Source organism: Hyaloscypha bicolor, assembly GCF_002865645.1.
Source record: "Hyaloscypha bicolor E unplaced genomic scaffold K444scaffold_16, whole genome shotgun sequence".
NCBI classification, from domain to species: Eukaryota; Fungi; Ascomycota; class Leotiomycetes; order Helotiales; family Hyaloscyphaceae; genus Hyaloscypha; species Hyaloscypha bicolor.
Window position 1 is genome coordinate 1,949,183 of NW_020194518.1, and position 13,799 is coordinate 1,962,981.

Genomic DNA, 13,799 nt, shown 5'->3' on the forward strand with positions numbered 1-13,799 from the left:
TCGCGCAATATTCCGAAAGTCACTGGGAATACCCTACTTCAAAGATTCAACCCGTCCTTCAAACATCGAAGTATATTCTGGATAACCCCAACAAAGCACTAAGTACCATTAAATATATTCTTTCGCCCATTTCGATCGCCCCTGGCATAACCGTTTAGAACTTTCGAGGTGATTTGTGCACAAGGGAACCCCTCGGCCTGCATCTCACAAACCCCAACCTATTTCGGATTCGTGAAGCATGTTGTACCCGTCAATCGGCTCTCTCGCCCACTTTTCTCCCTACGGATTTTAGCAAGAGGTTGGTCGGGGACCGGAACACAGAGATGGCCAGATCACGAGAAAGCAGATACATCTCGACATATGAATGAAACAGCACTCGAGCTCCCAAGACGGAATCAGCTGTAACCCAAAAAAAAACTGGAAGTGAAGCGTCTAGGGGTCCATATGCCTACAGTAAGCGATTGACTGGCTTGGAGAAGTTACGGCGGAACATAATCTGGCCCATGTCCTTGAACTGCTGCTATGATTTGTCCAACAGGCTGCAAGATCAAAACCGTTGTAGGAAACTATATGAATGTGGTTGTGTACGGACATGTGAATTGGAGGGTCTCAGCCCAGTGGAATTGCAAAGGGCCATCTAGATATATGAAGTTAGTGATTCTTGGCGATGCGAAGTTGGAGGAAATCATACCTTGCAGAACAGGCTTCGTGAGGAGAATTCTAAATGAACTAACACCAACATATATCAAAAGAGGCATGTAAGAGACCCGTTATGCTAAATGAACTCCTGAGGTGGGAGCCGTAGTGGAATTTAGGGCCACGTGATATCATCCATCTCCTTTGGAATCAATCGGCACGCGTTCTTGAAAGTATGCAGTGAGAGATCAACGGGTGCAATAACATGAGTTCGAGGTTGGAAAGGTTTTTGTATTGAACAGTCGTTTTTTGGCGTTGGTCGCGGTCGTGTACGTACAATTAAAGGTCACCGAGGCATGAGTCGTATTGTTTGCTGAATGATGTCCCCCATTTTAATCGAGTAGCGACGGTTAAAAAAACACCTACCCTCTCTACAGCTCCTCAATGACAGATTCACCTTTCTGAGAGTGACGGGATATCAGAGAGAAGAAAATTGAGAAACGGGGGAGTAAATGAGCAGGGAGTGCTCGGAAATTAGGAAGGATCTCGAGCTACGAGAAGGAAAGAGGGAATAACAAGCTCAATCAACCTGGCAAACTTCATAAGCCAAATGAATGAGAGGCTGCCACCAATGTCTGGCTTCAATAGTTATGATCTTTACCATCCCCTCTGTCGCTATCAATACGCCTGCCCTCCACAGCTACGCACGTCTCATTCTTTAGAAGACCTCCACAGTCCCACAATTCCGCATTCCCATATCCCTGATCAGATACACTCTTCCCGGTTCCACTTTTCAACCAACCACCCAGTTCAAATCTCTCGTCCCCCGGCTGCGAATTCTCACTCTCCAACGTTCCATCAGCATAATTGCTTCTCCTGGCCGCCGAGTTATCCAGTTGACCACCAGATTCATTTGGCAGCAAGCGCGGAGCAAGTAATCTGACAAGAGGCCTAGTAGCTGGCGCAGCCGCGCAGACAAGACCCATGTTCAATTCCACTGAGCTCCAGATCATCACGTCGTAGCTTGCGAATGTGAGGTCGTAGCCTGGATTGTTTGCACTCTTGAGCTCGTCGATGGTGCGGATTAAGCGCACGATCGCGGCGATGATGACGAGTACGCCCATTCCCATGACACCGATGAGGATATTTCGTTGTCTCCGGCCGATTTTTAGTGTGGCTGTGTGGAATTGGTTAGCTGGATGGTATTGAGATGAGAAGGTGGATGTACAGAGTTTGGGAATGATGAAGGCGATGAGGGTGATGTCGCCGAAGATGTTGAGCATGGCGGATGCGTACAAGGAGTTTGCGTAAGGCTGGCATGACCCCGTTGTGAGAATCCAATTCGCTGAGCTGTCAGTTTCATATGTGCGTTAAGTGTAATGTGGGGTTGAGTACACACCCTGAAAAGGAGTACAGCGGAATACAAGCAGAAAGAACAAAATGATTGTGAAGATAGTATGGTATGCGATTATCACCCAGACAATCATTCTATCTCTCTGCTCCACGAACAATCGAAGATACAGGGCACACATGCCGATTTTTGTCGTGAAAAGACAAGTCGTATACAGGAAACGGCACACGTTGCCAATAAAGCCCAGCTTCTCAATGTCGGGCAGAGTGAGAAGTATCGCATGTCGACCCGCACCATAATGGGTCAGGACCCAGCTGAGAACAGTCAACACTACCCCCCCATTAAGCTAACAAACGATCAGTATCAGCGAACAAGAACCAAACACCGCGAAGCAATGAGGATGAAGAACATACCCAAGAAAGCAATATCCAGGAATCATCCCATCCCCAATTCTTCATGAGGATAGCCCGAGAATAGAAACGAGCGAGGACAAAGATGGTTGCTATCGCGGCCGGGAAGATGGCTCCAAATAAGATTTCGGGAACTCGGGACTGGGCGAGATAGGCGGCATCAGGTGGCTGACCTGGGGGTGGAGAAGCCATGCTGCATATCGAATGGCCGAAAACAGTCGAGAGCTGTTGGACTCGACAAATTGGTAAAAATCCTTCTTCGGCTGGTGTGAGGCCTCTGGACCAACATTGGCAGCGCTGCCGGGATGGTATGAGTCTGAGAGGGGGCAGGAGACGCTGGCTCTACCTTATAGCCATCCAACATCTTCCTTTTACTGGTGCAGAACGCCACATATTTGCTTTTTCAGGGGCTAATCTGGGGAAGAGCCCTGCACGGACAACTTCCGACGACCTTGACACGACTGACAGGTGCTTTTCCTCCCCGAGAGCAGCCACGATGTGAGTGGTCAGACATATATCAAACAGGGGTTGGCGCACTGACAATGGGTGATTGTCTAGGTTGATTTCGTTGGGTGGTGATTGGCATCTTGAGGACTTGATGTCCCACCGCCTCGGTACACGGGTCGCGGAATGCAGCACGCCATGTGGATCTCGGAACCCGCTTCCGAAACAATCGCATCTTCACGGCTGAGACCCCTTCCCTTTTCCTGAGAGACGCATTACAGTACACCAAAACGAGGCGTTCAGCCACGGCACACATAGCGGTTACAATCTCGGATTAGAACACATCATACTTCATTATCATCCAATATCATCCCATTACAACATTCTCTCCATTCCCCACCACTAAGTTCTCATTACGTCCCGTCCCTCGGATCTAAAACGCAGCCCCAATCCACTGCGGCCCACTCTCCGAAAGTCGCCGTATGGATGATCTGACCGATTGAACCCTCGGAATGAGACTCAGTGACTGAATCCTCCGGGTCCTAGGCTGGGTGGCCGCGTCGCTTTCTCCGAGGATCGACCCGAGCTCTGAGGCCGTGCCTGTATATCCGTCAAGCCATCGTTCGATTGTTGAATCCGAGCCCTCGGTCAGTGGTCGCTCGACGAAAGGAGGAAGGGATAATAAAGTTGAGAGGGCGAGTGCTTGTTCTGTATTTGGAAATTCGTGCTGGCCGAGTGCAGCGGAAAGAGGAAGGGGTTCAATGGGGATTGATTGGCGTAGGGTGTTCTTTGGAGTAGGGAGAGGCGGAGGTGGTGATGGATTTCGTGCTTGTGGGGGTGGTTGGAGGGAGTGAAGTCTTGGTCGCGGTTCGTCGGGGTCGTGAATGCTGAGTGGTGGTGAGGGTAAAGGAGACGAAGGAAGAGAGTATGGTTCCGGAGAGGTGTCCCTTGGGATTGAGAGGCGCGATGGCTCAAATAGCTTTGGGCGTGATGGGGTTGTGGAGTAGACGCTTGGCGACGAGGACGGTACTGACGAAGCGGCAGAAAAAGACCAGATAGATCTTACTTGGCGCAGATGTGGAGGTGTAGTGGCCATCATTATGATCTCCTCTACTTGAGGCGGAGGAGGTGGAGTTTCAGGTCTTCGAGTTTGCATCGTTGTTGATGGTGACATGGGTTTGTTTAGGTATGAGTTGAAGGAGGCGGTACTCGACGACGATGGATATCGTTTGAGATGTGGATAGGAGAATGACTGGCAGGGCAATTGGAGGCGGATTGGTTGTGGACTTTGGATTGAACGAGAGCGCTTGATTCCTGGATGGAAAAGACGATGTGGGACAACACCAGAAGGCACATTAAACTTGCCAGAGAACGGGCTTGAGTGGTAGGACTCCCAGCTTCCGGATCTATCCGAGACACCTTTCAGAGTATCATCTAAGGATCTCATAGCATGAGATTCCTTGACCTCCACCAACCCATTTTCGAGATCTCGCATCCGTTTTTGTTGTTGCTTCCGAAGCCGCCTCATGAAGAAGTAAAACACGAGGAGGATGCCAACGAGAATGACGACGGCCACAAGTATGCGAATTCCAAGGTCGTGTTCTCCTCTACCGACTGTTTGAGCTGTGGACTGAGATTCTGCCATATCACTTTTAGGCAGGATACTGCTGGAGGCTGGCTATGTGGAGAGCGTTGTTGGAGTGACAGAATGTGTTGATGAAGTGAACGTGGTAGACAGTATATGTGGCGAGACAGTGGTCGTGGGTACAATTTTGGGGAAGGCCGAAGAGGAAGTGGTGTGGGATGCAGAAGGAAGATATATGCTCCTGGATGTGCTGAAATGGGTCGATTAAAAGATAAAGTTAAGTGGTCTGTCAAGTTCACCATAGTTAGAGCCTCAGGCAAGGCGATCGAGTTGGAATGAAAGGATTACGAGGGTGACCATTTGCAATAGATCAACAAAGTAGATTCCGGGCTGATCAACGCGAGAGTCTGTGCTGAATGGAAGCGCCATAGGACATTCATGAGCGAAGCCTCACCCTGGTGAACGAGAGCGCCATACTGAGCGGTGTATGTCTAGCGCCTGGTCAGCCATCTCAGTTACGAAAATCAAAGTTTCCTCAGAGCAAAACAAACTCTCCCTTCGCATAGCGTATCAGGCAGAGTGAGGTCTTGCATTGCATTGGCTGGAGAATGCCGGAGCAAATCAAGAAATCAGATCGTGGAAAGAGCATGATAGACACTTGCTTAGTAGAGGACGTGCAACCTCTATGGATGGACCTGCTCCTGCTCGAACGGTTCGTCCAAGCGAGTACGATTACATCGATGACATTCCTGTGAGTGAACGACGCGAAGAGTGGCTCCTTGGTCACCGCCTCGACAAAGCATGGATCGCAACGAGCAACCACCTTGCAGGAGATCCTCGCACGGGCTCGCCCACGGCAAAAAACGAGGCTTGCATGAAACAAACTCGCCCTGGTCCATGCAGCCAAAAGTTCTTGTCAGGGTTCTAAAATCGTAGCCGAACCAATGGGGTCTCCGCGAAGGATCTCAGAGGGAACCTTCTCCAGGCGTGTTTGAGAATCAAGAGTCCGGGCTCAATCCAGAGTTCGAACGAAACATTTTGGTCGGCAGCCCCGCGCACGTGATCACGCATCCTAGAAGATGCGATTTGCCAGCTTTGAACACCAGATAGGAGTTGTGCTCGCAAGAAATTGAGCACAGGACCATTGACTTGATGGGGACTGGAGTCCGGACTACAGGCAAGTTCCAGCCAGTCCCAACCTTTAGATGCCAATTCTCAACGAGCGTGCGAATTGCTTGATTCTGGTCGAGGCTTCAGTATCCAACGCGTTCGGAGTCGAAATCGTGTTCGTCTGAAAGATCAAAGGCCATATAACAGTCAACGTAATCCAATGAAGTGGTATATAGCATTCAGACTCCACAAGAAGAAGGGAAGCTCTGTTGTTGCCAATCCAGCAACCATCCATGAAGGAATTCTGGAGAAACTTTCCTGAACGCTTGGCCCTCTCTCGAACTCTCTCCAAGTATACCTCAACAGCCTCGCCGGAAGTCTCTCAAGCAATGTACGTCAGACCCTGGGTCTAGAGACTGGGAAATATCCGAGGACTTGGACATCCCGCACCCTGAAAAATAGACTTTGGGGGCGGTCTCATCTCCACGTGACACTCTCACAACATAAAATGTTTCGAAACCCCGTCTGGGGTCGAACTTGGACCACAATTGGGCTATATCTCACAGACGAGGAACGAGCCTTTCTAAGACTCGTTGGGCACTTGTCGATTGAAGATGGTCAGATCACCAGATCACTAACTAGATCACGGATGGGAGCGACCCCACGTTTGTTGCACGTCTGTCATATGCACCATACTGCATCGTGCAGCTGCTACGCGCAGGACATCTCCTTCGTGGCTTGCGAAGTCTCGTGTAGTCCAGTGATTTGAGCGTGTATGCCATGCAGTCGATGTGCAACATACGGGCGTGGAGAAGGCGTCGAGAGGTGATTGGTTGGGAGCCAGCGCGGCGGGCTTTGCATGCAAAACATCGGTGAACTTTGTTGGCCGCTCAAAGCTCCGGGAAAATCATGTCCGTTGGGAGGCCTCCCGGCTTTTTGTGCGATGTGCAACAGAAGATTGCAGCTGCACGTTGGTGGATATTGATGTCTTGGAAGAGGGATGTGATTTGTGGAGAGAGGTAGTGGAAAGAGGTTGTGGCGAGAGGTTTCAGTTGTTGGGGACCGAGATTTCGACTGACGCTAGCAGATCACGTGCTGAACCTGTTCCCTCTCTCCTATTCGAAGTGAGGCTTGAGCTCAAAAATGATAGGACAAGCCTGTGTCCCAAAGAGAAATTTATGCGTAGGGTCAGTACGAAGAGCCAGTGCGAAAAGGATGAAGAACAGTAGGTTGGAAGGAGAACCACATCACGTGATATGGCCGTTCACGGCGTGGCCACGGCGACTTAGATCTTTTGGCTTGCTTTACAATTGTTAGCTGTATTTCAACTACCACGCAAGGTCCAGAGATCGTAGCTTGAACACATTCTGTTTCCCCTCCTCTATCTTCAGATAAGTCATGGCCCCCTTTCTCTGCTCCATATTGCATTTTGTTTTGGTACCCCTAATCCTTGCTTCTTCAGGGATATATGTCCTCACAGCGCCAGCTTCCTTAACTGCCGTCTGCAACTCAATAAGCCTTGCCCTCAGTGCACTATCTATAGTGTCCTCTCTCAGCTCTTTGCGTCTCAGTGTGCGTATTGCGTTTCTTCTTACGGAGCGATCCCGGCACTTCATCGCGCTGACATAAACGGAGACCATTAAGGAGCCCTCGAATGAGTATGTTGGGGATTCTTGCGTTCTCAATAATGGCAGTTTGTCAACCAAGTCAATGACTTCGTCGAAATCGGTGACATGGACGTCGTAGACTGTCTTGCCTTGGAAATGGTCCGCTGCCACACAAGTACAAATTGACTTGAAGCGAAGCTGCAACGCAAGTGCACCTGCGTAGTCGGGATGATCCTCAGTATACTCTCTGAATAAGACCTGCAGTGTTTTATTCAATTGCCGGAACGCTGAAAGATAACCCTGTCTTTGTTCGGCGAAGGGGTATGCCGGCATAGGTTTGCATCCGGGCGCTCGATATTCCACCTCCTTTGACCGTGAACCCCAAGCATAAGCGTCCGCAATCGAATAAAAAAACACTCGAAGCAGTACTTCGAACTGCGTCTTTGCTTCCCACAAGGTCGTGAAACTGTTGGCTAGCTTGTGGCAAGGGGGGTATGATTGGTATCGGCTCTTCGTTGATGAACATAATGCTCTCATTGTCAAGGCGGTAGAATGCGACGAGAAAGTCTCTGCCGGCAAAAAGTTCGGGACGAGGCATGGTCTTTTGCCATCCCGGATAAGCTGAGACCGACCCGGACTTGTCCTAGGCCTGACTGGATGTTTCCATTCCAGCTTTCGAAACGTATTGTCAGCAGGCAGAGGATCAGTGCCGAGCGAATATCTCGGGTTACAGGAGAAAGGGACCTCTCCATACGCTTGATTGCTTTGGAGTACTAAGGAAGAGCAAACTCGCGGTGCAACTTTTGAGCCTTTTCTTTGGTGAGATCCAGAGCTCCAATGGTGATGACTGCATGGCGACTCAAGGACTCGGTCTCATAGGCTTGCAGAATGAACCGATTCCAGAGTGTGGACTTGTTGCAAGCCTCAAGTGTTTGAGCTGTCCGTTCTTGGAAGAGACGGAAGCAACTAGACTCTTGATCATCTGCAAAGACGAGTGATGTTGGTTGGCGTGGAATTGGCACCAAGTCATTGTAGGGGAAATTTGAAGACTTGGGCGCAGCTGAGAACAAAGGTTTAGGCTGTGGTCTCCCTACCTCGTTTGCCGGCTTAATTGCAACGGTCTTTCATTTGATCGGCGTTTTTGACGCGTAGTGGCATTCGAGCTCAAGTCTCTGGCAACGGAGGCAAACGGGCTTGCCAGATCGTACTTGACACGTGCGGTTCTGAAATCCGTCAATATTTGTCAGTTTCCAATACTGATGGAAGCACTTACTTGCACGTCACGCATCCTTCTCGTGTCTTTGGTAGTCCTGGTCTCCTCTTCAAATGGACACGCCGTTCCATGACCATTGAAGTCTAATCTCGCTGAATTACTGGAGATAAATTTTATTACGAATACGATCGTTTATACAAGTAATGTGGTGTGAATGGTGTTAAATAAGGCGATATCAATGTGAAGTAGGGCGACTTTCCAGGCTTCAACTTATCGGTCGTCAAGGCCTGGATGCAAGTTGCTGCATGACTGCTGCCCGTGCACTGCTGGCTGCGATCACAGGCGGGTAACCCTCCATTGACAAGAAGTTTGTCTGGGGAAGTTTACGAGCCCAACAGTGGTTGGTCTGTTGGAGTTCCTGGTTTTCTCTGACAGTTCATCAAGCAATCGCCGCAGCGTTGGTGACAGGATCATGCAGATAACCCTTGCAATGCTGATCCCAGTCGGCTCGAGCAACACCTTAACTTTCCTTGCTTGTATTTTATTCGCTTACAGAAACCAGCCTCTGAATCCCACAGAACCTTTGGAGGGGGTCGCCTAATTTTATCCGCCATTTTTGTCCGCCAGGAGACTCCAGAGAGGAGACTGGAGCCAAGCAACTCGAGGGAGGATCGGAGGCCGAGAAAATCTCAAGACATTGGTTCAGCGTAACGCAGCGTCTCTCACTTCTCTACCCTCGAACCTCGAAGAGGCACGGATCTGTGTCTGACACCCGGCCAAGAGTGAAGGGACGGGACGGACGTTTTCCGCTCAATCGCCAACATTCAATACTCTTTCACCATCTCTGGTAGTCAGATGGTTCCATCCAGACATCGTCCATGAAGTCCATAAGCTCCACACCTTGAGGAAAGGTTGAAAAATTCGTAGTCTCGATATCCCGATGATCTTGTCTAGAAGGACCTCCAGGGTCATTCTCGGGGTAGGGGACCGTTCCCTCGAAGTAGCCCTGCACCAGTGTCATGCCTTTCACGCTCAAAGACCAGAAATCAAGGCCTTCGCTGGTATGAGAATCATATCCTGCAGCGCTCTTCACCATACTCATAGTATCCGCCAAATTTTTCAAGAAGGCAAGAAAATTCATCGCTTCATTGACAACTGCCACATTCCCGTCTGGGTGCTCAAAAGTCGACAACAGTTGAAGAGTCCCGATATTCCAAATGGTTTGCAGGACCATTGGCACTGTTAATGTGTGATATCTTGACGCTGGTGTGGCCGAAAGGATATCGAGGAGGGACTTGACTGCTGCTAGACAAGCACAAAGATATTGCAAACGATTGAAATCGCGGTCTGGAAACTTCGACACCGCTGGTGACTGTGAAAGGCCCATTTTCTGGGACAAGACTTCCGCATTGTGGTGGGTCCAGAGGATGATAGCTATTGCGGACAGTTAGGTTCGTTTCAAGCTACGAAACCCACAGCCCAGAGACTCACCTTCTCCCTCTAGCACGGGATCTAATTGTTCCCTCAGTTGTTGGATCTGGTTTTGTAATGACTTTAAATATAGCAAAGGAGGCGGTGCATTTCCCGTAAAATCTTGCCTGCCTTCCCAGGGATTCTGGCCCAATCTTTGTGCAACCATTTGAATCCTGGCCAACATTACCGCAGATTTATCCTGCCGGGGTCTTCCTGATGAGTTCAAGATTCGGCAAGACTCCTCGAGATATGGCGTCCAGGGGACAATATCTAGTCGACGGCAGAACCCACAGAATTTGGATATGTTAATATGGCACCGTTTGGTCACTGGTCGGAACATACACTGAACTCAGATAAAAGTAACCCAAAAAGGCACGCCGCTCTTCCAGAGTTCCCGCAGAGTCTTTGAAATCCGGAATATTGACGAACCTTCGTGTCAGGCGCTCGAAAAGACCCGGTGTGTCTCTGTATGTTGGCCTATTCAGGCCAAGATCTGATGAAATTGTCATGGCCGAGCCGAGTAGAAATGTGATATAATGACCTCGGTTGAGGAGGTCGCGGCACCTAAAAAAGTCAGATATGTAACGGATATAAGTTTCAATCATACCATGCAGCATAAACCAAATAAGCCAAAAGGAGATCCATATTCCTTTCTCCATTGACCACCATCCGTTCTGCCAACTGCTTCAGAAAAGCTTGCCCCAAGGCCTTCCCTCGCAAGGTATCTCGGGTCGTAACAGCCATTATTGCAGTGTACAAAGAAGGACGATCTCGCCGAAGGTCATCTGCACGTGTGAATTCTATCATGGTGATGAATGGAAAGTTTGGACTCATTTCATCGCGGAAAATGGTCATGAGGACATCTGGATCCTCGGGGCCAAGGTCAAAGTCGTCCATCTCATACTGATTTCCCGCTGAACTCTTTGCATTTAAGCTTTCTTCCCCTGCTTCGGCGGCGTATGGATTTGCTGAAGATGGTATTGAGGGCTGGGTTTTGTGGTCACGCTGGGGAATGTCTTCCCATACCGGGACCTGCTCCGGGAGAACAGGCTGTGGAGGTATCTTTGTTGATACATTTGAGGATAATTGAGTCGTGCTGGCTGCAGACGCTGTAGCGAGAGGCAGAGAAGTCGGTTGTTCTGTCTCATGGGCTGATCTGATCAAAGTCACGAGACCATCCAGTTTTTCTTCAAGCTTCTCTACATGAGACTTGGAAACACGTCTATTTCGGGTTATAAATAAATGTCTTAAAAGGATAGAGGTGCAGATAGCTATACGTAGTTTCAGGGGCCTTCCTCTTTCGAGCTGGGGGCCGTACTCGAGCCAATGTTGGCTCACATGTCTTCAGTAGCCGGTCACACCTAGAGGAGAGACTGTCATTACGAGAGCCTCGAATCACGTGGATGATCTTACCTTTAGCATCTGCCTCCCGGCACTTCGCTCGGAACACACTTCGCCTTTGCGTGGGAGCAGTTGGCACACGCTCGAAGCTCCCGGCGCTGAGCCGCTGTGTCAGTTGTGGCTGTCATCGCGAAACAGGGATCCATCTCTCAACCCCGAAAAGCTCCCTGACTTGTCGCCTGGGTGGTCTCGTATTTTCGGTATCGTGTTTACGAGTGTGGTCACACACAGATGGAGAATAAGATGCATAATTTGTCTGTTCGATCATCTCGCGTTCGAGTTTGGCTTTTGAGGTGTCAGATTGAGGAGATGCAAGTATGCGGCGCAGAACTTTGCCAACGGACGGCATGGTAACGTGAAGCGAGGGCTAATCCCAAAACGTCCTGCACGGGAGGTTTCGACCACGATCTTGAACAAGTTAGAAGGAGGAAGGAATACATACAAACGAATCCATAGCATACGGTCTGTCAACAATGCAGATGGCGAGATGGAAGTGGCGCTCTACCACTTTGTTTGGCGTGCCGGGTAAAAGATCACGTGACTAAGAAATAGGGGAAGATGGGGTATCCAGACCTACTCTCCAGCCCTCGCCAACCCCGTAGTACCATACCATCTGGCGAATTCTCGCTTCCTTTGGCTACATCGTAGTTTCATTGCTATCTATGGGAGGGGACATGTGGAATCCTCCCAATGCCAAGAAAAGGCAAAGCTGTGAATACGAGTCACACTAATTTTCAGAGTTATTCTTGTACACGAATCCCTCCTCCAAAAAAAAAAAAAACTCTGAGAGATTGGTCCCGGATCACCCAGCTGGAGTTGCAACCTCCAATGACTCCCGTGGGGTGGAGACTGCATGTGAATGGCTAAGTGGCAGTTGTTTCTGCGACAATGTTGGGGAAACTATGCTCTCGCAAGTCCGGACCTCAGTTCTAGGAATTTTCTGTGAACTCTGAGGAGACGCGGATGATTGACCGCAAGCCAATTGCCTTTGAGGATAAGTTTGGAGGAGTTTGTCTTCGTTCGGAAATCTGGATCGAATGGCGGCATTGCAGATTGCTACTGTGTTTGGTTTGACAATGCTGGAATGACTCTGGATGTATGAGTGAGGTCGAGGAACGAAGACAGGGGGATCTCGGCAAGAATTTTGGTGAGGAGGTCCGAAGGGAGGTACGTAAGGTAATCGCGGTCGGAGGACATCATATTGGAAGGTCTCGAGATCGTGGTATGTAATCGGTGCTGACAAGCTACATAGAGTTAATTCGGGTTGGCTGCTGCAGTGTTGGTGGGGAAGGTTGGGAATTAGTGGCGGATGAGGTTGATGCCGTACGCGAAAGTGAGGGAGCAAGGAGTCAGGAATTCCAAAATTGGAGTTAAGGCTATGGATAATTAAGCTGTTTTATTTGGATTGAGAGAACGACAGAGGATTGATATATAATAGAAGGCGGGACGGTTGCCTGATGCTGGTGGCCATGAATTGCGATACAAGAGAGAGAACGGGATGAAGGTTGCATGACAATCAAGCTTCCAATTATTTCAGAAATATGTCACCCTTTGGAAATTGAAAGTGAAATAGTACACATTTCGATTGCTCTCAGAATCGAGGGCCTCCAAGGGGTCTGTTGTCAACTCAAAGTGAACTGCTCCTAAGTTAAGCGAGCTCTAGCTCGTTCCTCAAAACAACCTCCGATTCACTGTTCTCGCGACAACAAGCTTTTTCCACACTCGGCATCGCCCGAAACTTCACGGCGTCTATCTTTCGTCTTAGATTTCTTCCCTCAATCTTATGAAGGAACGCCGTGATACCAAACCATTTCCCTTAGCCAAACCCAGCAAGGATAGTCTTGTCCACCGTAAACAACCGGCGTCTCCTCGTTCAGCCCATTCATGAACTTTTGAATAGCTGCCATCATATCCCCAATCACCTTTCCTTCGCTGTCAAACTTGAGGACCTTCTTTTCAAGAAAGAACAAGAAATGTGGGCCAGGCTCGTAAAGCTGAAGTTGTAGACCTGGAACCACCAACCTTGTGTCCTTTCTCGGCTTGCCACAGATAAGACCAGCAGTCGGAGTCAACCAGCCCTGAACCTCCTTTGCCTCGAATCTGTAGGCTTCGAATCGAAATCGTTCCAGGATAGTGAGGTTGCAGATTGTGGACGCGTGGGAGCGCATAAGCCGTCGGAGGTGTGGGTGTGTTTGGGAGAGATCGAGGAAGGACTTCATCGGAACGTGAGAGAGGATTCGGAGGAGGATATTTGGTGGCATGTTGGTGAGATAGTCGATCTTTGCTACTCCTTTCTTTTTCTTTCGACCTCGAGTTCTCATATCCATTGGGAGGCGTTTTCGCTTCCTGCTGTTCTTCTTATCAGACATCTTGAGTCTTTGGGGTTCGATGTCGACCTGTTGAGAGGGGGAGTTGAGGGCAACTTGTAAAAAGGACAAACGATGATATAGGAAGGTCTGACGCGAAATTAAAGACGCGTTGAAGACGAACTTTGGACAGATTTAAATCTGGATATGAATTATTACCCGGGTCTAAGTCGTTCTAAACTCGCGTCTTGAAAATTGTGCGG

At 49.4% G+C, this 13,799-nt stretch overlaps 5 protein-coding genes across 5 annotated transcripts; all 5 read right to left on the reverse strand.

The window, feature by feature from the left end:
* Positions 1-1,277: 1,277 nt before the first annotated feature.
* Positions 1,278-2,589, reverse strand: K444DRAFT_625245 (uncharacterized protein; the record flags this gene model as incomplete). The annotated part of the gene is made up of 3 exons (XM_024882499.1): positions 1,278-1,981; positions 2,036-2,333; positions 2,401-2,589. The coding sequence occupies 3 exons, from the start codon at positions 2,587-2,589 to the stop codon at positions 1,278-1,280; spliced, it is 1,191 nt and encodes a 396-aa protein (XP_024742607.1).
* Positions 2,590-2,975: 386 nt separating this feature from the next.
* On the reverse strand, positions 2,976-4,935 carry K444DRAFT_608273 (uncharacterized protein). The gene has a single exon (XM_024879348.1). The coding sequence runs from the start codon at positions 4,484-4,486 to the stop codon at positions 3,275-3,277; it is 1,212 nt and encodes a 403-aa protein (XP_024742608.1). The 5' UTR covers positions 4,487-4,935; the 3' UTR covers positions 2,976-3,274.
* A 1,929-nt stretch (positions 4,936-6,864) lies between these two features.
* On the reverse strand, positions 6,865-8,493 carry K444DRAFT_625247 (uncharacterized protein; the record flags this gene model as incomplete). The annotated part of the gene is made up of 3 exons (XM_024882500.1): positions 6,865-7,957; positions 8,238-8,366; positions 8,417-8,493. 3 exons carry the CDS (start codon positions 8,491-8,493, stop codon positions 6,865-6,867), a joined length of 1,299 nt encoding a protein of 432 aa, XP_024742609.1.
* A 349-nt stretch (positions 8,494-8,842) lies between these two features.
* Positions 8,843-10,267, reverse strand: K444DRAFT_185269 (uncharacterized protein). The gene is made up of 2 exons (XM_024870872.1): positions 9,848-10,267; positions 8,843-9,790 (listed from the first exon to the last, which is right to left on the reverse strand). Exons 1-2 carry the CDS (start codon positions 10,167-10,169, stop codon positions 9,192-9,194), a joined length of 921 nt encoding a protein of 306 aa, XP_024742610.1. The 5' UTR covers positions 10,170-10,267; the 3' UTR covers positions 8,843-9,191.
* Positions 10,268-13,011: 2,744 nt separating this feature from the next.
* Positions 13,012-13,599, reverse strand: K444DRAFT_625249 (uncharacterized protein; the record flags this gene model as incomplete). Its single annotated transcript, XM_024882501.1, has 1 exon — positions 13,012-13,599. The coding sequence occupies one exon, from the start codon at positions 13,597-13,599 to the stop codon at positions 13,012-13,014; it is 588 nt and encodes a 195-aa protein (XP_024742611.1).
* Positions 13,600-13,799: the final 200 nt, after the last annotated feature.